The sequence below is a fragment of the Tachyglossus aculeatus genome, chromosome 16 (genome assembly GCF_015852505.1).
Source record: "Tachyglossus aculeatus isolate mTacAcu1 chromosome 16, mTacAcu1.pri, whole genome shotgun sequence".
NCBI lineage: Eukaryota > Metazoa > Chordata > Mammalia > Monotremata > Tachyglossidae > Tachyglossus > Tachyglossus aculeatus.
In genome coordinates this window covers 50,327,816-50,348,583 of record NC_052081.1, presented here as the reverse complement: position 1 = coordinate 50,348,583, position 20,768 = coordinate 50,327,816, and the positions used below count along the sequence as shown (strand labels likewise).

The 20,768-nt window shown below is 59.2% G+C and overlaps 3 protein-coding genes across 4 annotated transcripts; 2 read left to right on the top strand and 1 right to left on the bottom strand.

Annotated features, from left to right (window-relative positions):
- The first annotated feature begins 985 nt into the window (after positions 1 to 985).
- On the top strand, positions 986 to 3,347 carry FABP3 (fatty acid binding protein 3). The gene is made up of 4 exons (XM_038758310.1): positions 986 to 1,153; positions 2,006 to 2,178; positions 2,704 to 2,805; positions 3,083 to 3,347. Exons 1-4 carry the CDS (start codon positions 1,081 to 1,083, stop codon positions 3,137 to 3,139), a joined length of 405 nt encoding a protein of 134 aa, XP_038614238.1. The 5' UTR covers positions 986 to 1,080; the 3' UTR covers positions 3,140 to 3,347.
- A 586-nt stretch (positions 3,348 to 3,933) lies between these two features.
- ZCCHC17 (zinc finger CCHC-type containing 17) lies at positions 3,934 to 12,729 on the bottom strand. Of its 2 annotated transcripts, XM_038758308.1 has the most exons (8): positions 12,705 to 12,729; positions 8,639 to 8,766; positions 7,827 to 7,884; positions 7,382 to 7,482; positions 5,908 to 5,999; positions 5,270 to 5,370; positions 4,803 to 4,954; positions 3,934 to 4,433 (listed from the first exon to the last, which is right to left on the bottom strand). In XM_038758308.1, exons 2-8 carry the CDS (start codon positions 8,702 to 8,704, stop codon positions 4,305 to 4,307), a joined length of 699 nt encoding a protein of 232 aa, XP_038614236.1. In that variant the 5' UTR covers positions 8,705 to 8,766; positions 12,705 to 12,729; the 3' UTR covers positions 3,934 to 4,304. The 2 variants fall into 2 exon arrangements, with proteins under 2 accessions (XP_038614236.1, XP_038614237.1); XM_038758309.1 differs by lacking the exon at positions 5,908 to 5,999 and having other exon boundaries at positions 5,270 to 5,366.
- A 332-nt stretch (positions 12,730 to 13,061) lies between these two features.
- On the top strand, positions 13,062 to 19,747 carry SNRNP40 (small nuclear ribonucleoprotein U5 subunit 40). The gene is made up of 10 exons (XM_038758116.1): positions 13,062 to 13,245; positions 14,682 to 14,811; positions 15,923 to 16,016; positions 16,726 to 16,891; positions 17,099 to 17,221; positions 17,904 to 18,024; positions 18,153 to 18,235; positions 18,366 to 18,427; positions 19,033 to 19,136; positions 19,366 to 19,747. The coding sequence occupies exons 1-10, from the start codon at positions 13,084 to 13,086 to the stop codon at positions 19,413 to 19,415; spliced, it is 1,095 nt and encodes a 364-aa protein (XP_038614044.1). The 5' UTR covers positions 13,062 to 13,083; the 3' UTR covers positions 19,416 to 19,747.
- Positions 19,748 to 20,768: the final 1,021 nt, after the last annotated feature.

Below are 20,768 nucleotides of genomic sequence, written 5' to 3'. Positions count from 1 at the left end.
CCTTCCCGGCCTACCCTCACCCTACACCCCCAGCCAGATCCTGGCTCCCCCTAAACCCACTCCCACCACAATCTCCCCCCACATGTTGGGAAGGGGGTTGCCAGGTTAGGCTTCAGTCAGGGTGAGAACGTGTGAGCCAGCATTCATGTCAAATACCCATCAGTATTTCATTTTAATGTCCTGTCTCCCCCTCTAGGCTCCAGATGATCCTCGTGCACAGGGACCTTGTCTATCTACTCTGTTGTACTGCACTCTCCCAAGAGCTTGGTTCAGTGCTGTGCATACAGTAAGCGCTTCATAAATACAATTGATTGATTGTGTGAACGGATGGGGTTGGTAGGTCGTGTATGCTACGGGAGAGCCTGTGGTACACGTGTGAAGGCCTCTGTTGTGCACGTGTGTTCCTGTGTATATCGATAGTCCGCCTATCTGCATTCATGGCCGTTTCTGCATCGTGGTGCAAGTTCACGTGAGCACACACCCGTGTGAGCAAACATCCCCACTCTGACAAATCTGTCCCCCCCGCCCCGGCTCTGAAATAGCTGACTGTGTGAACCCTCCACCACCCCTTCCCTGACCGTCCCCCTGCTTATACAACTCTGACCCCCCGCCCGCCCTACCGGGCCCTGCTTTCCCTCGAACTGATTAGGAATCGTGGGCTGTGTCGGGGGACCAGCCCCAGGTCCAAGGTTTCTGCAGCCTCGGAGGGTCTGTCGTGGGGGGTCCTGCTTCTTCTCCCCACCGGGGCAGCCCCCCCTGGGAACCAAGGTCCAGGCCCCTCGGGCAGAGCCGGCCGGAGGGTCGGGGGGAAGGGAGAAGAGGGGGAGGGGAAGAGGGGGAGGGGAAGAGCAGGAGGGGCATGGAGAGCAGGCGCTTCTCTGCCTTCCCCCCACCCCCATACATTTCTAGCCTCGTTGCGGGCACATCCACGTGACTGGAGGGGAGGGGGGTGAAGTCATTTAAAGGGGCCGCGCGGGCAGGGAGCAGCAGCGCTGAGAACCGTGCCCGCAAGGAGCCCAGCCCAGCCCAGCCAAGCCAACCCAGTCCGTCGGTCCCGCCCGCGCCCACCCGGCCGGCATCATGGTGGAAGCGTTCGCAGGCACCTGGAAGTTGGTGGACAGCAAGAATTTCGATGACTACATGAAAGCCATCGGTCAGTGGCGGGTGGGCGGGGGTCCCCCAGCCCGGGTCCTGGGGGGTGGGGGCGGGCCTGCAGGAGGGCCCCTCGCCCGGCTGCCGCAGCCCGCGGGAGGCGGAGGGTCGGGGCCGGAGGAGCCCCAACACTGGAAACGGGAACGAACTAGAGGCCGCCCCGGTGCAAGGATGGGGTGGGGGGCGGCTTCTCCTGCCCTTGACCTTGGAGCGGGCGACGCACGTGCTTGGGTGACCCCTGCTGCCCCGGCCGCCCGTCCGGCTCTGTCCGGCCGCCCGGAGAGGGACCTGCTGGCCACGAGGGCCATAGCCGGGGGTCTCGGGAGGGGGGTGGGAGCAGCCTGCAAAACCCCCCTCCGCCCTCCATACACATACACCCACGGGAGCTGGTGTGGTCAGCCGGCCGGCTCCGCGCTGAGGCCGGGGCGTGGGTGTGGGAAGGGCTGAAGGGTCCCGCGTGGGGGTGGGAGGGGTGATAGGGTCCCCCCACCCCCCAAGCAGCGCCGGCGACCCTACGCCCACCCCACCAGAACCTCCGCCTCAGCCCTTCATAGCCCCAACGAGGCGGGGATCTGGCTCCCGTCGCCGCCCCCTCTCCCCATCCCCGTCGGCGGGAAGCTCCATCTCCTTACCCCACCTCCTCCTTAGGGCGGGCCTTACACGACAAAGGCGCCCGCCGCCGAGGGGAGGAAGGGTCAACGGTCGGGGCTGGGGCCCGCCACCTTCCGGCCTCCCCGAGGCCCCTCCCCGGCGGGGCCAGGCCCCCCAGCCCCCCAAGCAGACTGGAGAGGAGAGGGAGGCAGGCCCCGGCCGCCGCCCCCTGCCCGCTCAGCTCCCCGGCTCCACCCCGTAGGTGTGGGTTTCGCCACGAGGCAGGTAGCCAACATGACCAAGCCCACGACCATCATCGAGGTCAGCGGCGACACCATCACCATTAAGACACATAGCACTTTCAAGAACACCGAGATCTGCTTCAAGCTGGGGGTCGAATTCGACGAGACCACAGCCGACGATAGGAAAGTCAAGGTGTGTGGGGCCGGTGGGGGTGGTCTGGCCCCTCTGCAAGGCTCTCTGTTGCCCTTTGGCTTGGGTCATTCTCAGGGGTCGGGGGGGGGGGGCTGCACACCACCCCTGTGTAGGCCTTGGCATGGGGGGCGGGGGAAGCGACCCACCCTGCTTTGCCCGTGTGTCCTTGAAGGGTTAGCTGGGACAGCGGCAGCTGGCTGGCTCTCTCCCTTGGCCATGGAAACCTTATCGTGGAGCCAGCTGTGGGGTCGCAGTGGGGGGGAGGGAGCATCTACACCCTGCACTCCTCCAGGGAAGACAGGGGCACCCAGGGAGGGAGGGACCCAGGGGTGCCGGTGTGCAAGCCAGCTCCTTCCCTTGTGAGTCAGGGCTCCTCCCAGCCTGGGCTTGGGGCTGGGGGGGGGGGGGTTAGGCCCCACCCCACCCAAAGCCAGGAAGCCTCTTTCAAGGGGGTGGGGGCAGTTGAGAAACAGGAGGGATGGACCCACATTTCCCTGGGCTTACCTACCCAACCCCCACCCTCAGTCCATAGTGACCCTGGATGGCGGCAAATTGGTGCACTTGCAGAAGTGGAATGGGCAGGAGACGACATTGGTGCGGGAACTGCAGGGCAGCAAACTGATCCTGGTGAGAGCGGGGTGGGGTGGGGCAGCTGAGGGAGGGAGGACCAAGGGGAAGTGGGCAGCACCCTCCATGCATGTCTTTGTCCCTGAACTTTGACCCTTGCCTCCGGGGATTGAGGGGCCAATTTCCCTCTCTCATCTGTCGAGGCAGAAACACAAATGCCGTGCGCTGGCAAGTGGTTGCCACCCTCTTCCTTCCCCCATAGCCTTCCATTCCCATGGGAAGTGTGGGGCAGGTGGGAGGAGCCCGTCCTAGCCCACCCTCTCTCCATCTCCCGCAGACGCTGACATTGGGTAATGTCGTCAGCACACGCACCTACGAGAGGGAGGCAGCCTGAGCCTGGATGGAGACCCCTTCTGCGAACCTCAGCACCCTCGTCTCGGTTTCCCCAGCCTTTTGTACTCAGCTGGCCCCAGCTGGTGGGGGGGCGGCAGTGTTGGGCACAGAGCCAAGCCCCTCTGGCCTCCCCTCTACCGGCCCCTTTCCTGTTTTATACCGCAGCACCCCGTGGCTCGGCCCCAATAAAGCAGAGCCGAGGGACAGTGGAGTGGGCTGTGTGAGTGGGGTGTGGGTCGGTGGGTGGGACAGGGCCTGGATGCAGAAGCCTGGGTGGAGGGGGTAGACGGAACACGGCATAAGATGTGCTGGTCTGTCTGGTGAGGGTGGGGGCAAAGGATGGACCTGCATAGGTGGAGCAGGGTCATGATCTGCCACATCAATTCCAGAAGCAGAGGGGGCGGGGCTGGGCAGAGGTAGAGTTTTCTGGGTCCTGATCTTGACACCCAAGACTGGGGAGTGGTCTCTGACCCCCAAAACCTGCTGACCCCAGAAATACTTGGGGAGGGGGCCGAGGCTGCCCTCCACCCTTGCTTATAGTCCAAAAGCTTCCCCCTGCACCCTGCCCTCCCTAGGCCCCTGGCTTCATTTCCAGGGTCTGGGGAAGCCATGGCCTTCCACCTGAGACTTGTGGGAGGAGAGGGACAGGATGTCCCTGAACCTTAGGGAACAGCATGCCCCATCCTTGAGGCAGTGCCCACCAACCCCCGGCCTGTAGGCCTGTATGCAGCCAGTGGAGGGGAGGCGGGGGGAGGGGCAGGCTCACACAGAAATAAAGATGGAGGCAGGGGCACGTCCACACTGAAATCCACCAGTTTTAAGCCAAGATGCACGGCCTAAGTCTTGGTGAGGCCGGGCCACCCCATACTCTCCTGCAGCGCCCCCCACCCCCGACCCTCCTGCAGCTGGGCGGCCGGGTCCAGGCTAGGTCTGCGGGGTGGGGGGGGCACTAGCACGGACAATAATCGCCAGCGGCCAGGTCCCGGACGGGCAAACATCAGAGCCCCGGGTGGAGTGCCGCAAGGCATCCAAGCAGGCACTGACCCTGTTTTAGGCCACCCCACAGAGGGTGTGGGATGGGGACAGTCAGGCCGCAGGGGCCTGCTGAGTCAGATGGGTGTGTGGCACTTCCCGCCCCCTCCCGTCTCCTCCCGCAGCCTCAGGCCTCACTCCTTGTGATGGTGTTTCTTCTTCTTCCTCTTGTGCTGTCGGCTCTCCGTGGGGCTGGCGTCGCTCTCCGAGTCAGAGGACTTCTGATGCTTGTGGGTCTTCTTTTTCTTCTTCTTCTTCTTCTCCTACAGGGGGCAGAGAGGGAGGGGCCGGGGGGTGGGGTCAGAGGGGGACCGGCAGGGAAGATGGGATATATTGGGGGACCAGAGAGAGGGGGCTCAGAAGGTAAACCACGATTCAGGCAGGAATGGAGGTCCAAGCGTTTCTGACCTTTTGCCATTCCTCAGGGCTGGCAGGAGGAGGGGACAGGGAGAGCTGGAAACTGACAGACACTCCTGCTTGCCCTATCTCTACCTCTTCACATCAGGGTTTGTGTGGGGGTGGGGAGGAGGTGGGGGAGGAGCATTTCTTCTCCCGGAGGAACGTCTGAAGGGGGGACCTGTGGGGCAGAACTAGCCTGGAAACTCAGCCACTGAGTTCGTCCCACCTCTCACCTTCTTTCTCTTCTTGGACGCGCTGGGCGCCTGGTCCGGCCTCCCTGGGCCCGGCTCCTCCCCGGCTGCCTCTTCCTCCTCCTCTTCCTCCTCAGGGACCAGGGTGTAGCGGGGCCCTCCGGGCTGCATGAAACAGTCCTTCGCAAAGTGCCCTGTTAGGAGGTAGGGTGGGGTCAGCAGCTGCCCCTCCAGCTGGCAAGGGGTGCCACTGGGGACCAGCCCCACCCCACCTCCCCACCCCTCCATTCACTCAATCATACTCATTGAACACTTACTGTGTGTAAAGCATAGTACTAAGCGCTTGGGAGAGTACGATATGATAATAAACAGTGATATTCCCTGCCCATAAGGAGTTTACAGTTTAGAGTCCTCTGGATCATGGGAGCAGAGGAAGTGCCCCCCGGGGCGCTGGAGGGCAGGAGGATGGGCGGGAGGCAGAAGCTGGGGTGGACCACAGTCCCACACACCTTTGCAACCACACTTCTTGCACACCGTATTCAGCACAGCCTCCAGAGTGATCTTCTGCCCCGTGAAGTCTTTGAAGGAGCGTTTGCGTCTCTCCTCCTGGCTGCCCAGAAATGGGGGAAGTCACCGCCCTGCCACCATCCCCTACCCGCTCCCGGCCCCCTGCACCTGTCTCATCCTCCCAGTCTCCCCATACCCTAGCTGCTCCCGGCCCCTTATTCCCAATCGTCACATCCCCCACCCCCAGGCCCCGAAACCCCAAACCCGGACAGCCAGTGAGAAGACTAGGCTGGGCTGGTGGGGGAGGGCAGTCCACTAGCTGGACCCCCAGAGTGAGGAAAATCCGCCTGTGCTCCATGTAGGTGTTTGCAGGGGAGAGAGGGAGGCGCGCAGCACTAGGACCCCAGCTAGAAGAATTGGGAGGGCCCATCTACTACCCAACCCCCAGGGGGTGGGAACAGAGGGCCCATGCCCCACCCCTGCCAGCTCCAGGCCTGGTATGGTCCCTTCCCCGTCCCACACAATACATGGGCAGAGCCAGGTGGGCCAAGCTGGGGCTTAGAGAGGGGGACCACCCAGCCCCACCCCAGGCCAGCCCTGCCCAAGCCCACCCCTGCCCCTGCATGGCCCATGTACCCACTCGAGGACCACGTTATTGGGGTCCAGGTCCTGCCCGGTTCCCTGGTGGACCACCTTCATAGACAGGGACAGCTTGACCTTGTCATCCTTCACCTGGGGAAGGCAGTGGGTCACTTGGTGGGGGGGAGGGGGGGGGGGCGCGGGCCCGCCTGCCCACCCAGAACCGGGGTACAGAATAGTGCCATCGCTGCAGGGCTGGGGAAGGGCAGGCAGGGGCTGAGTGCCTACCATCCATGGTGGAGGCAGGGGGGCCCGTGCCAGGGGGCGGGGGGAAAAGGGACAAAGGCCCAGACTCTGCCCCCCCAGGCCCCTCTCCACACTTTGGTGGGGGAGGGGACCTTGAAACACCCCCACAGCTGACGTAGGAGGCAAAGGGGTCACCAACTGAGCAGAGAGCTCCTGGGCTGTGGCAGTGGGTTGTCCGGGGGCCCCGAGAGACACTACAGTTGCTGCCCAAGGAGACTCCCTGCCCCCCCCCAACCCCATCATCCTGACCCACTGCCCCCCTGCCCCCTCTCCTTTCTGCCATCTCCCCACCCCCAACCCGGACCTTTATCACCCTCCCCTCCCCCTCCCAGCTCCGGCTCACTCTCCTGGACCCTCCCTCAGCTCCTGCGCTGAGGTGAGCAGTGCAGTCAGAGGAAATCCCAGCGGCACCGGGCCGACCGCAGCCACCTGTTGGCACGCTGCCCAGCAACTCTACTTCTCTCTTAATGACTCTGTCCCACAGCCCTCTCCTCCCGCCAACACTTCCAGACCTCACAAACTGTCCTGAAACCTCCAGGGCCCCGACCAATCTCCCCACCCTCTTGACAGATGACTGTCCTACATGTACTTGACTAATAAAAATCAAATCCCTCGGGTGAGACCTCCCCAGACTTCCCTTCCTCCCAATCAGCGGCCCTCGCCCACCCTTCCTGGCCACCTCTCAAGAGGGGTTGTCCTGTCCTCCTGAACCTGGAGGTATGGCGACTCACCACACCTTTCTCTCTTTCCTCGCCCTGCCAAACCGGGTCAACCCCTTGCTCACACTCTCTTCTCTCCTGCCTGGAACTCCCACCCCCTTGGCCTCTGGCAGACCACTACGCTCCCCTTCTCCGATGTCCTCCTTAAACCATATCTCCTCCCAGAGACGTTCCCAGATCAACTGCTCATCTCTTCACTGTCCGCACCATCAACTTGCACCTCTGTTTCACCTCAGCATGCAGGTTGGCACCCCCATGCCCCTGGCCGTCTGACACTTAATGAGCACTTTCCTCTACACACAGTTGCTTTCCCGACCTGTCTGGAATTTACTGTACCGTCCGTCTCGCCCATCTGCTAACCTGTAAGCTCCTTGAGGGCAGGGCCCGTGTCTCCCAAGCGTTTGGTACAGTGGTTGGGCAGGGCAGGTCACTGGGTCAACAGGACGGAGGGAGGGAGGGATGGTGTGTCCCCCGGGCCACGGCCCCTCCCGCAGCGTCCCAGGACCTCACCTCCCGGCCAATCAGCTTGACCCATACGGTGTCTCCCACATCCACCATCTCGGAGGGCTTGTCCACGCGGCAGGAAGACATGTGGGTGCGGTGGACCAGGCCTGGGGCAGCGGGGGCACAGGAGTCGTGTGGGTCCGGTCGCCTGAGCAGCCTCCTCTTCCCCCGCCCCAGGTGGGGCCCCCCACAGGGAGAGGTCAGGGGCGCTCGGCACCCTGGGCCCACTCTGGCTGGACAGGGCTGCCCCACAAGAGGTGCGGGGACCCCGGGGAGGGCACAGGGATGGATGCCCCCAGGCTGCACCTGTGGGCTCAGACCCCCAGCCCCAGCCCCCACCCATTTTCTCCTTTGGCAGGGAGGCAGAATCGCAGCCCTGTTCAGTGTTCAGAGGCTGGGGACTGCTTGTGGGGGCAGGGAGTGGGGGTCTGTTCCATGCTCTGAGACCCACCTTGCTTCCTGCAGCCCGGGATGCGAACAAAGACACCGTAGTCCTTCACAGAGGCCACCTGTGGGGGCGGGAGGAGAGGGCTTAGGAAGCTGTGGGTGGGGGGCGTGGGCATTGGGGAGCCCTCACCGTGGCTGGCCGGCTCTCGGACGGCGTCTCCGGGAGGGCCCGGTGTGAGAATAGTCGTTTCTCTCCCCCTCCTCACCCCCATATTCCCTCTGGGGCCAGAAGGAAGGGAGGGAAGGGGGGGGAAGAGGAAGAACTGGGAGGCAGCAGGTGCTGCTCTCCCTGTCAGCACACGGGGGGCATTGTGGCCCTGAGACATCAAACTGCCAACTGCCCAGCAAGTGCCCCAATCCCCCACCCTCCTCCTCCTCCCCATCCCCTCCGCTCTACCTCCTTCCCCTCCCCACGGCACCTGTATATATGTTTGTGCAGATTTGTTACTCTATTTTTTTTACTTGTACATATTTACTATTCTATTTATTTTCTTAATGATGTGCATGTAGCTTTATTTCTATTTATTCTGATGACTTGACACCTGTCCACATGTTTTGTTTTGTTGTCTGTCTCCCCCTTCTAGACTGTGAGCCCACTGTTGGGTAGGGACCGCCTCTATATGTTGCCAACTTGTACTTCCCAAGCGCTTAGTACAGTGCTCTGCACACAGTAAGCGCTCAATAAATACGACTGATTGAATGAATGAATGAATGAATGAATGAATACACAGGGGGTGGTGAGGACCCTTCCCAAAGCACCTACTCTCGACGCCCCTTTTGGAGTCAGGGAGAGAGGGGCTACCTCCACCTACTTACCTCCCCTCGGAAAATGGAGTAGAGGTCAGGGATGCTTCCCTCGCCGTCCACCCTTCCGGAAATCATTGCCACGTGGAACTGGCCACCTCCGACCTGGCCCCACAGGGAGGGACGGTCATCAGGACAGCCTGGAAAAAAAGGGCCCGGAGCCCAGCCAGGCTTTCTGACAGAGTCCGGCACCCAGCCTGAGACTGGCAAAGTCACTGGCGCCCAGCCAGGGTTTCTGACCAAGCCCAGCAAAGTACCAGTGCCCAGCCAGGGTTCATGACAGAACTCAGCACCCAACCAGAGACTGGGAGAGCACCCGGTGCCCAGGTGGAGCCTGGAAAAGAGTCCAGAATCCAGTGGGAGCCCGAGGGAGCTGAAACCAGGTCAGTGGCCAAAACTGCCCAGCGGGGACGGTACTCTCCTTGGTGGTGGGGCCCTAGCAGCCACCACGGCCCTGGAGAGGGGGTGAGTTGCTGGGAAGAGGCCTCCTGGCCCAGGAGCTCACATGCCCCTCTTGGTACATCTGGGTTGAGGCAGGAATTCTTACACCCAAGGCATGAATGTCTGGCGGGAGGGGAAGGGTGGGGTGGGGAAGGAAGGGCGGCCTTCAGTGGTGGCAGTGCCCCTCTTTATCTTACTCTGGGCCATCAGCCCTTTGCCTGATCCCAGCCTGCACTGATTCCACAGAGGTGAAAGAAAACCAAATGAAAATCAGGGGTTCTGGGCCTCAGTTCACGGGCAGGGATGGAGGTCTGGAGGCCGGGGGATGGACAGACGGATGGACAGACACTGGCTCGGAACTGGAACCACGGTGAATGCCCAAAGCCCACTCTGCTTGCCACTGGCCTTTCTCTGCCCTGCTCAGTGATGACAACAGTGATGGTGTTTAGTGCTTTCTGGAGCTAAGCACGGGGAATGGGGCACGAGGGCAAAGCGTGGGTATGAGTCACGACCCTGGACCCAGTCTCTGTCCCACATGGACTCTCCAACTCAGGGGTTTGCGGGGTGAAGGGGCCGTGACCCAGGCACCATGGGATGCCGCCATTGACTTCACCCCTGTGGCATTTTGGCAAGTTTAGCCACCCCGAGGAGGTGGCTAAACCTAACAACAGGGCAGGAGACGCAGCTGGCAGGACACAGATCCCTCCCGCCGGCGACAGGGGCCAGAGCGGTGGGGTGGGCCGGGCCGGAGCAGAGCCCGCGTTGGGGGCCGGCCGCACATCTCCCACCCCGCTCCGCCTGGAGGATCTGAGTTGGGGCAGTGGGGCCGATGCTGCCCTGTCCAGTCTGGCTGGGCTTGGACCCAGCAGAGATAAGCTTTTGTTATAATGTACCCTCCAGTACTGAGTACAGTGTCTGCACACAATAAGTGCCCCTCCCAGCAGACGTTTGGGCTGCTGGAGGAAATCAGAAGCTGCCAGCCCCACAATGCGGGCCTCAGCTTCTCCTGCACTGATCCCCCAAAGCACTGAGGGAGAAGGAGCAGTAGCAGGGCAGGGGCAGGAGCAGCAGCTGCAGGCAGGCCGGAGCTACACGTCTTCCTCCCTGTCTCTCTCCTCGTGTCTTCCCCAGGCCCCAGCCCCTTGGGGCAGCACCCCAAACTCAAAATGAGACCTGGAGACTCCTATCCTATGGAAGCAGTGTGGTTGAGTGGCAAGCGCCTGGGCTTGGGAGTCAGAGGTCGTGAGTTCTAATCCTGGCTCCTCTGCTTGTCAGCTGTGTGACTTTGGGCAAGTCACTTAACTTCTCTGTGCCTCAGTTACCTCATCTGTAAAATGGGGATTAAGACTGTGAGCCCCACGTGGGACAACCTGATAACCTTGTATCTACCCCAGTGCTTAGAACAGTGCTTGGCACATAGTAAGCACTTAACAAATACCATCATCATCAACACCATTTTGCAGATGTGGAATAACAGTGATAAAAATAATAATACTAATAAATTACAGATTAATTATGGTATTGTATTTATTAAGCACTGACTATGCACCAAGCACTGTACTAAGTGCTAGGGTAGATGATAATAATAATAATAATAATAATGATGGCATTTGTTAAGCTCTTACTATGTGCAAAGCACTGTTCTAAGCGCTGGGGGGATACAAGGTGATCACGATGTCCCATGTGGGGCTCACAGTCTTAATCCCCATTTTACAGATGAGGTAACTGAGGCTCAGAGAAGTTAAGTGACTTGCCCAAGGTCACACAGCTGACAATTGGCAGAGCCAGGATTTGAACCCATGACCTCTGACTCCCAAGCCCGTGCTCTTTCCACTGAGCCACGCTGTTGGACACAGTCCCTGCCCTACATGGGGTTCACAGTCTAAGTCAGAGGGAGCAGGATTTACTCCCCACTTTACAGATGAGGGAACTGAGGCGCAGAAAAGATAATAATAATAATAGTATTTGTTAAATGCTTACTGTGTGCCAGGCATTGTACTAAGCGCTGGGGTGGATACAAGTGAATCCGGTTGGACACAGTCCCAGTCCGACATGGGTCTCACAGTCTCCATCCCCATTTTACTGATGAGGAAACTGAAGCACAGAGAAGTGAGGTGACTTGCCCAAGGTCACAGCAAACAAGCGATGGAGCCGCGATTGGAACCCAGGACCTTCTGACTCTCAGGCCCCTGCTCTGACCCAAGATCACCCAGCAGGCAAATACAGGGCTGGGATTAGAACCCAGGTCCCCTGACTCCTAGGCCTGTGCTCTTTTCACTAAACCACGCGGGAAATTGGGGCACAGAGAGATTAGGTGACTTGTCTGAGGTCACAAAACAGCCAGAGGCTGGGAAGTATTTTGGAAAGGAAACCAGCTCCAGAGTGCACGGCCAAGTTGGCTGATTTATCAAGTTGCTGCCCACCTTGCCATCTCCTTCACTGTCAAAATTGAAATGATCGGGCGTGAACTCCCCAAGATCTCCCCTTGACCTCACCAGCTCCAGCTCCCCGCATCTTCATCCACCCTCTCTCCTTCCCAGCATCCCTCGAGTGGAGGCCTCCAGCCTGTTTTCAAAGTCTACCCCTCCACCCGCGCTTTCAAAACTACTCCTTTGCATCTTATTAAAACACTTGAGACCACTCTTCTTCCCCCCCCCCGACCCCCATCTTCCACCAGTCACTGTCCAATAACTCCTTTCCCTCTGCCTTCCAACATGTCCAAAACAAAGCTCATTTTCCCACCCAAACCTTGTCCTCTCCTGGACTTATCCATAACTGTAGAAAACAGCATTACCCTTCCTGTCTCACAAGCCCATACCCTTGGCCCTAGTGAGAGCTCACCACCTCCAGGAGGCCTTCCCAGACTGAGCCCCCTCCTTCCTCTCTCCCTCGCCCCCCTCTCCATCCCCCCATCTTACCTCCTTCCCTTCCCCACAGCACCTGTATATATGTATATATGTTTGTACGTATTTATTACTCTACTTACTTTACTTGTACATATCTATTCTATTTTGTTAATATGTTTGGTTTTGTTCTCTGTCTCCCCCTTCTAGACTGTGAGCCCACTGTTGGGTAGGGACTGTCTCTACATGTTGCCAACTTGTACTTCCCAAGCGCTTAGTACAGTGCTCTGCACACAGTAAGCGCTCAATACATACGATTGATTATTATTATAGCATACTCTCCCAAGCACTTCATTCATTCAATCGTATTTATTGAGCGCTTACTGTGCGCAGAGCACTGCACTAAGCGCTTGGGAAGTCCAAGTTGGCAACATACAGGGACAGTCCCTACCCAACAGTGGGCTCACAGTCTAGAAGGGGGAGACAGAGAACAAAACCAAACATATTAACAAAATAAGATAAATAGAATAGATATGTACAAGTGAAATAAATAGAGTAATAAATATGTACAGACATATATACAGGTGCTGTGGGGAAGGGGAGGAGGTAAGATGGGGGGATGGAGGAGGGGAGGAAGGAAGGGGCTCAGTGTGGGAAGGCCTCCTGGAGGAGGTGAGCTCTCAGTAGGGCCTTGAAGGGAGGAAGAGAGCTTACTAAGCGCTTAGTACAGTGCTCTGTACGCAGTAAGCGCTCAATAAATACGATTGATTGATTGATTGATTGATCCCACTCACCGTCGCCGCCGCCGCCGCCACCTCCCCTCAGGTCCCGGCGGTCCGGGAGCTTCCGCCTCGTCGGCCAATCGGCGCTACCCACAATGCCCAGCGCCCGCCCCCCCCCCCGGCTCCCTGCCCTTACTGCGGCGGCCTCCTGGCGCGCTTCACGGACGGCGTGACGTCAGGCGCGCCGGGCCAATCCGCGGGACTCCCGGGGACCAATCAGCGCCTCCCGGGGGGAAGTGCGGCTGCCGATTGGTCGCCAGGGGGCCGGAAGTAGTCGGGGGAAGGGGAAAGGCGGGAGCCAAAGGGAGGCAGGGCGGGGGAGTTGGTGCGGGGTCCCCATTCGGACGCCGCCGCCGCCATCATCATCCTCATCCCCCTCACCCTCCTCCTCATGATGATCGATCCCCAGAAGCGTAAGGGTCCGGACCTTCCGCTCGTGCCCCTGAAGCGGCCTCGGCCGGAGCTGCTGCTGGGCGCGCAGGGCCCGGGCCCGGGACAGGCCCCGCCGGGGGGACCGCAGCCGCAGGGGCCAACGGCCGCCCTCATGCAGCCGGTGAGGACCCCCCCGGGCCGGGACCATCCGGGATAAGAATCAGAATAATAATAATAATACTGACGGTATTTAGGAAGCGCTTACCATGTGCAGAGCACTCTTCTAAGCGCCGGGGGGATACAAGGTAATCAGGTTGTCCCACAGGGGGCTCACAGTCTTAATCCCCATTTTACAGATGAGGTCACCGAGGCCCAGAGAAGTGAAGTGACTTGCCCAAGGTCACCCAGCTGATAAGCGGCGGAGCCGGGATTTGAACCTCTGACTCCAAAGCCCGTGCTCTTTCCACTGAGCCACGCTGCTTCCCAATGGGGATGGGGGCGGGGGCGGTGTCTCAGCCCAGGGCCGGGGCTGAGACACTAGGCTCTGAGCCCACTGTTGGGTAGGGACCGTCTCTATGTGTTGCCAACTTGGACTTCCCAAGCGCTTAGTACAGCGCTCTGCACACAGTAAGCACTCAGTAAATCAATCGAGGCACCTCCAGGAGGCCTTCCCAGACTGAGCCCCTTCCTTCCTCTCCCCCTCGTCCCGCCTCTCCATCCCCCCCATCTTATCTCCTTCCCTTCCCCACAGCACCTGTATATATGTATACGTCTGTACATATTTATTACTCTATTTTACTTGTACATATCTATTCTTTTTATTTTGTTAGTATGTTTGGTTTTGTTTTCTGTCTCCCCCTTTTAGACTGTGAGCCCACTGTTGGGTAGGGACTGTCTCTATATGTTGCCATCTTGTACTTCCCAAGCGCTTAGTATAGTGCTTTGCACACAGTAAACACTCAATGCGATTGATTGATTGATTAATTGATTACTGTGTGCAGAGCACTGTACTAAGCACTTGGGAAGTACAAGTTGGCAACATATAGCAACAGTCCCTACCCAATAGTGGGCTCACAGTCTAGAAGGGGGAGACAGAGAACAAAACCAAACGCATTAACAAAGTAAAATAATAATGATGGCATTTGTTAAGCGCTTACTGTGTGCAAAGCACCGTTCTAAGCGCTGGGGAGGATGCAAGGTGATAAGGCTGTCCCACTTGGGGCTCACAGTCTTAATCCCCATTTTACAGATGAGGTAACTGGGGCCCAGAGAAGTTAAGTGACTTGCCCAAAATCACACAGCTGACAATTGGCAGAGCCGGGATTTGAACCCATAACCTCTGACTCCAAAGCCAGAGTGCTCTTTCCAATGAGCCACGCTGCTATTCTAAAATAGAATAGATATGTACAAGTAAAATAAATAAATAAATAGAGTAATAAGTACGTACAAACATGTATACAGGTGCTATGGGGAAGGGAGGTAAGACAGGGGGGATGGAGAGGGTTGAATGAATGAATGAGTGGGAGGAGGGTCTCAGCCTGGGGCCGGGGGCGCGCAGGCAGTGGCTCGCAGGGTCCCCCTTGCCCGGCCCGGCCTGACCGAGTGTCCCCGCCGCAGGGCCCGCCGCGATGCTCCTCTCTCCAGGCCCCCATCATGCTGCTGTCCGGACACGAAGGGGAAGTTTACTGCAGCAAGTTCCACCCCAATGGCTCCACGCTGGCCTCGGCGGGCTTTGACCGGCTGATCCGTAAGTCCTCGCCGAGCCTCGCAGATGGACTGTAGACTGGAAGCTCGCTGTGGCCGGGGAATGTCACAGTTGGTTGTTTAATGAGTGACGCCCGCCCTGGTTCCTCCGGGCCTCAGCGTAGATCCGCCACCCCGGTGACCCGGCCCGTCCCCGAGAGGGGGCCGCCGGGTACGGCCAGGGTTTCCACCCACGGGGCTGCGGCTGGGCCAAGGCAGGACGAGGACGGGAGGGTGAACCGGGGAGGCCGACCCCAGCCTCAAGGGCCTGAGTGGAGACCACGGCTTCTGTTGGGAGGATGGGCAGCTTTGGCCCCCGCCGTGTCCAAACTGGGGGGCAGCAGGGCAGGCGCTTCCTCCCCTGAGGACCCAGGAAGGTCTTCCTCCACACTCGGGGCACACCGGGTGCCGGCCCTCGTAACTGCCGATTGGCCTCCCGCGAGAAGCAGCGTGGCTCAGTGGAAAGAGCACGGGCTTTGGAGTCACAGGTCATGGGTTCAAGTCCCGGCCCCGCCACGTCACCTGTGTGACTTTGGGCAAGTCACTTCACTTCTCTATGCCTCAGTTATCTCATCTGTAAAATGGGGATTAAGACTGTGAGCCCCCCGTGGGACAACCTGATCACCTTGTAACCTCCCCAGCGCTTAGAACAGTGCTTTGCACCTAGTAAGCGCTTAATAAATGCCATCATTGTTATTGTTATTAGTGCACAGGCCTGGGAATCAGAAGAATCTGCGTTCTAGTCCCGGCTCCCCCACTTGTCTTCTGAGTGACCTTGGGCAAATCACTTCATTTTGCTGGGTCTCAGTTACCTCCTCTGTAAAATGGTGAGCCCCATGTGTGACAGTGGACCGTGTCCTACTTGATTAGCTTGCGTCTACCCCAGGGCTTAATACAGTGCTTGGCACATAGTAAGTGCTTAGCATAACTGTAAAGAAAAGGAAAGTGTAAAGTGGGGCTGGCTTTAGTCCTGTGGCCAGCTGCAGGCTGACAGCATTTGCCCTACTTGAGAGGCCCCTGGAAACCCTGTCAGATGATCAGTCGGTAGCCGCGACTGAGCGCGGGAGAGCATGCAGAAGAGATGATGAATGCCATGTCTCCCGGTCTCTGTCCAGTGCTGTGGACCGTGTACGGAGACTGTGACAACTATGCCACGCTCAAGGGCCACAGCGGAGCCATCATGGAGCTTCACTACAACACAGACGGCAGGTGAGAACCCTCCCCCAGGGACCAATGGGGCCTCGCGACCGCCAGCCTCCTCTCTGAGCTTCCATCTCGTCTGGCTCACCGACGACCCCTCATCTACAGCCTCCCTCTGACCTGGAGCCCCCTCCCCTTTCATATATGACAGACCTCCGCTTTCCCCACCTTCAAAGCCCTACCCACATCATACCTCCAAGAGGCCTTTCCTGACGAAGCCCCTCGTTTGCCCTACTCGCTCTCTCTTCTGTGTCATCTGGGCACTTGGATGCGTACCTCCCCTAAGCATTTGATATCAATCAATCGTATTTATTGAGCGCTTACTGTGTGCAGAGCACTGTACTAAGCGCTTTGCTATCCACCCCACACGCCTGTGTACCTACCCTTATGCCCTGCCAGTTACCCAGCCGTAATTTATCTTGATGTTCATCTCCCCCTGTAGGCTATAGGCTCCTTGTGGGTAGGAATTGTGCCTACCAACTCTATTGTCTTGTCCTCACCTAAGCGCTTAATACAGTGCTCTGCAAACAGCACTCAACAGATGCCATTGATCTGATTGGGCCGGAGCTGGTCTCTGCTGTGAAAAATGAGGTGGAAAGGTGGTGCTGGCAGGCCTAGCTGCAGTTGCCTCAAGTGGAGCACTGTCCAGGTTCAGGGCTGACCCCTCCTCCCTCCAAGCCCACCAACACCTTCTCTCTCTCCCCGTCTCCTTCCCCAGCATGCTCTTCTCAGCCTCCACAGATAAGACTGTGGCAGTGTGGGACAGCGAGACTGGGGAGAGAGTGAAGCGACTCAAAGGCCACACGTCCTTTGTGAACTCCTGCTACCCTGCCCGCAGGGGCCCCCAACTCGTCTGCACGGGCAGCGATGACGGCACCGTGAAGGTAGGATGTGCTCGGGTGGGGACGTGCCCGTGCGGGGCTGCTGTGGGCCCACTGGTGTCTGGCGGGGGTGGAGGAACCTGCCTGGGCACCCTTGTCAGCCAGAACCGCGGCAGCACTGGAGCCGGTGGAGGGGTGGCGAGGTCGGAGGACCCTGGGGTCCGGGGTGAAGGGGAGCCGCCCGCCCTGCTCATCCTGCTGTCGTGGCAGCTGTGGGACATCCGGAAGAAGGCGGCTGTGCAGACGTTCCAGAACACCTACCAGGTGCTTGCCGTGACCTTCAACGACACCAGCGACCAGATCGTATCTGGGGGCATAGACAATGACATCAAGGTGAGCCGGCTCGATCCCCCAGGCTGCTGGTGTCTTGACCGGCTGCTTCTGCCCCGCCTGCTTGACTGTCTGGAGTGGGACCAGCTCCCAGCACCCAGCTCCTTGCTCCCCGCTGGCCTCGTGTGTGTGGAAGGAGTGAGAGAAGCGGGATTTTTGTTGCGGCTTGGGTTTCCCTACCCCATCACCTCCAGTCTCTGGAGGTAGTGAAGGCAGTCTGCAAATTCCCACAAAGCCAGGAGAAGGTGGACTGGGCCCTGCCCAGAGTAGTTCTGATTCTGCTGCTGTCCCAGGCCTGTCTCAGGTCTAAAGCGGGGATCCAGGGACGGAGAGAAGGACAGGGCTGCCTTGTGGCCCTGTGACATTGGGTCACAGGGGGAGAGTCCCAGTTGGTGGAGGGGGTGTACCAGGTCAGTGGGGTGAATCGGGTTTTGGATGGTCCGTGCTGGAGCGTCAGGGGTGGAAAAGGCGTGTCAGGGATGTTGGCTGGGCCGTGTTGCGTCACTGGATGGAGTTGGGGTGGGTGTGTTTAGTCATTACCTTTCCAGGGTTGCTCACGTTATCCCGGCCCCCTGCAGCCAGGCTGGCTGCTCTGGGGCGGTGGACGGGTGGCGGGGTGGAGGGGGGCGGGCAGGCATTCTGCTGGGGCTGCTTCTGGAATCCCGCCCTGGTTGGCCCTTGACAGGTATGGGATCTGCGCCAGAACAAGCTGAGCTACACGCTGAGGGGCCACGCGGACTCGGTGACTGGCCTCAGCCTGAGCTCCGAAGGCTCCTATCTATTGTCTAACGCCATGGACAACACCGGTACTGCTGCAGGGGAGAGGATGGAGGGCGGGTCGGGGGTAGCCCCCGGCCAGCCCTGTAGAGGAGAGGGGAGAACTGGTGCAGCCTCTCATCCCTGCACAAACCAACGGTCTCTCTCTCTCTTGCAGTGCGGATCTGGGATGTGCGCCCATTTGCCCCCAAGGAGCGATGCGTCAAGATCTTCCAGGGGAATGTCCACAACTTTGAGAAGGTCAGGGTGGCAGGGTGGATGCAGACCTGGCACTGTGGTGGGCATTTTCCTTGGTCGAGGGGGGTGTTTGGGTGGGTGGTGTGTGTACAGGACAGGATGCTGATGCTGATGTTTGGCTGTGTCTCTGTAGAATCTCTTGCGCTGTGCTTGGTCCCCGGACGGGAGCAAGATTGCTGGTGGCTCAGCAGACAGGTGAGGAGGGGTGGGGGACCTGTGGGGGGCCTTGGGCATGAGTGCAGCAAAGGCTGGGTAATTGTGTGGGAAGGTCACCACGGGCAGTGGGTGAAGATAGAGCTGAACTCACATCGGGACCAATTGCTTTGTGTCCAGATGTCCAATAGCCAGGAGAGAGTCCTCCGGGTTGGAGTCCTGTGGTCCCACACCATCCCCTGTACACCGCACCCCCCCACCAGAGCCACCGGGTTTGCTCCTGAGTGTGGATGTGGTCAGGGCTGTGGTTGCAAGCCAGGACAACCAGGCCGGAACCGGCAGGGAATTTCGTGGGCCTCTGCTCCGGCCAGCTCCGCCTGGCATGTCCCAGGTCCCCTTAGGTGGCCTTGGCTCAATTCCTGCTTCCTTGGAGATTTCGCCCCCCACACCTTGCTGGGGCTCCAGCAGTGGAGTGGGACCCTGGGCCCTTCAGGTCTGGCTCTGTAGAAGAGTCCCCCCCGGGCTCTACCCTGTCTTGCCCTTGGAGCGTCTTGCTGGGTTACTGTTCCTTGTCCCAGGCCAGCCAGTCCAGACCCGGGAGTTGGGGGTTGGGATGCTGGTTACATCCTCTCGCCCCGACGTTCCAGGTTTGTGTACGTGTGGGACACCACGAGCCGGCGGATCCTGTACAAGCTTCCTGGCCATGCCGGCTCCGTCAACGAGGTGGCCTTCCACCCCGACGAGCCCATCGGTGAGTCCATTGGGGCTGCCTGGTGGGTGGGTGGGTGGGCACACACCGTGGCTGGGAGCTCCCTCCTCTTCCCCGTCAGAGGAAACATTGGTGGCCCCTCTTTTCCCCTGGAGCTGCCATGTTGGCTGCCCCTTCCCGCTTGATCTGTCAGGGGGTGGGTGTGGGATGAGCGCCCCCACCCCCATCCCTCCTGACATCATCATCAGCGGCTGCTCGTTTCCACCCCCAGTCTTGTCTGCATCTAGTGACAAGCGTCTCTACATGGGCGAGATCCAGTGATGCCTCCGCAGGGACCCTCAGTAGCGAGGGGCTGGGGGGCCCCCACCCTCGGCTTCCTCTCCTGATGACTCGATGGCCACGGCCGCCTGCTGCCATTGGACAAGCCCCACCCATCTTCGCCCATTTAGGGCACGGCCCTTGTCTCAGACTGACCGTGGCTCCTGGCCCTACAAGCCCCATGGCTGAAGACGTGCTTGGGGCGTGGTGTGCGTGTGCAAGCGTGTGCGCGTGCGTGCGTGTGTGTGTGTTCATCCAACCTCCCAGCCTCTTCAGAGCTGGACCGTGCTCCCTGGAACAATGTTTTTCTACACAAATAGAAGATGTTTGCAGAATGGCGCATCCACTTCATGTCTCTGCCCTGCTGCCCCCCGGGAGCTGGGGGAGTGAGGGAGGGGGTCAAGGTGCCGCTGTCCTCCGTGCAGCTGGGCCTTCAACTCCCAGAGTCATGTGCCACCCCACCCACCTGTGCTTCCCACCCAATTCCCTCTCATTTTATGAAAACTCTCACCCCTTCCCTCCTCCCCTCCTTAACTTCCATCTTCAACTGCTCCCTCTCCACTGGTTCCTTCCCCTCTGACTTCAAACATGTCCACATCCCCACATCCTAAAAAGACCCTCTAGACCCTACTGCCCCTTCTAGTTATCGCCCTATCTCCCTCCTACCCTTCCTTTCCAAACTCCTAGAATGAGTCATCTGACTCGATTTCCTCGACTCTAAATCTCTCCTAGACCCCCTCCAATCTGGCTTCCATCCCCTACACTCCACCGAAGCTGCTCCCTCAAAGGTCACCAATGACCTCCTTGCCAAATCCAATGTCTCCGACTCTACCTTAATCTTCCTCGACCTCTCAGCTGCCTTCGACACTGTGGACCACCCCCTTCTCCTAAGCACGCTATCCAACCTTGGCTTCACAGACTCCGTCCTCTCCTGGAGCTCCTCTTATCTCTCCGGCCATTCATTCTCAGTCTCCTTTGCGGGCTCCTCCGGCCCAGTGAGCTCCACCTGACACTGATCTTGGCCCGCTTGGGGTCAGGGTCTCACAGGGTAACAGTCTCCTCTGTCAGAAACACAGGGGCTGGACCCACCCGCTGAGGGGGTGGGGGGGTGGGGACCTTTGGCCACTGGTAGCGGGGATGGGCTGCTGGTCTCTTGGCAAATCACTGTCAATCAATCAGTGATCTCTGGTCAGCACTGTGTATGCAGCACTGAATGAAGCACTCAGTCGTATTTACTGAGCTCTTACTGTGTGCAGAGCACTGTACTAAGTGCTTGGGAGAGTACAGTATAACAGAAACATTCAGGACCATGTGCTAGAATTGGTAGACATGATCCCTGCCTGTACGGAGCTGACA

Excerpts from the sequence above, each read along its gene's own strand:
- FABP3 (XM_038758310.1), top strand. The coding sequence starts at position 1,081 with ATGGTGGAAGCGTTCGCAGGCACCTGGAAGTTGGTGGACAGCAAGAAT. Across the intron at positions 2,179-2,703 it reads CCGACGATAGGAAAGTCAAG|TCCATAGTGACCCTGGATGG; the intron begins GTGTGTGGGGCC and ends CCCCACCCTCAG. Across the intron at positions 2,806-3,082 it reads AGGGCAGCAAACTGATCCTG|ACGCTGACATTGGGTAATGT; the intron begins GTGAGAGCGGGG and ends CATCTCCCGCAG.
- ZCCHC17 (XM_038758308.1), bottom strand. The coding sequence starts at position 8,704 with ATGATTTCCGGAAGGGTGGACGGCGAGGGAAGCATCCCTGACCTCTAC. Across the intron at positions 7,885-8,638 it reads ACTCCATTTTCCGAGGGGAG|GTGGCCTCTGTGAAGGACTA; the intron begins GTAAGTAGGTGG and ends CCGCCCCCACAG. Across the intron at positions 7,483-7,826 it reads CCCGGGCTGCAGGAAGCAAG|GCCTGGTCCACCGCACCCAC; the intron begins GTGGGTCTCAGA and ends CCGCTGCCCCAG.
- SNRNP40 (XM_038758116.1), top strand. The coding sequence starts at position 13,084 with ATGATGATCGATCCCCAGAAGCGTAAGGGTCCGGACCTTCCGCTCGTG. Across the intron at positions 14,812-15,922 it reads GGGCTTTGACCGGCTGATCC|TGCTGTGGACCGTGTACGGA; the intron begins GTAAGTCCTCGC and ends GTCTCTGTCCAG. Across the intron at positions 16,892-17,098 it reads GCGATGACGGCACCGTGAAG|CTGTGGGACATCCGGAAGAA; the intron begins GTAGGATGTGCT and ends CTGTCGTGGCAG.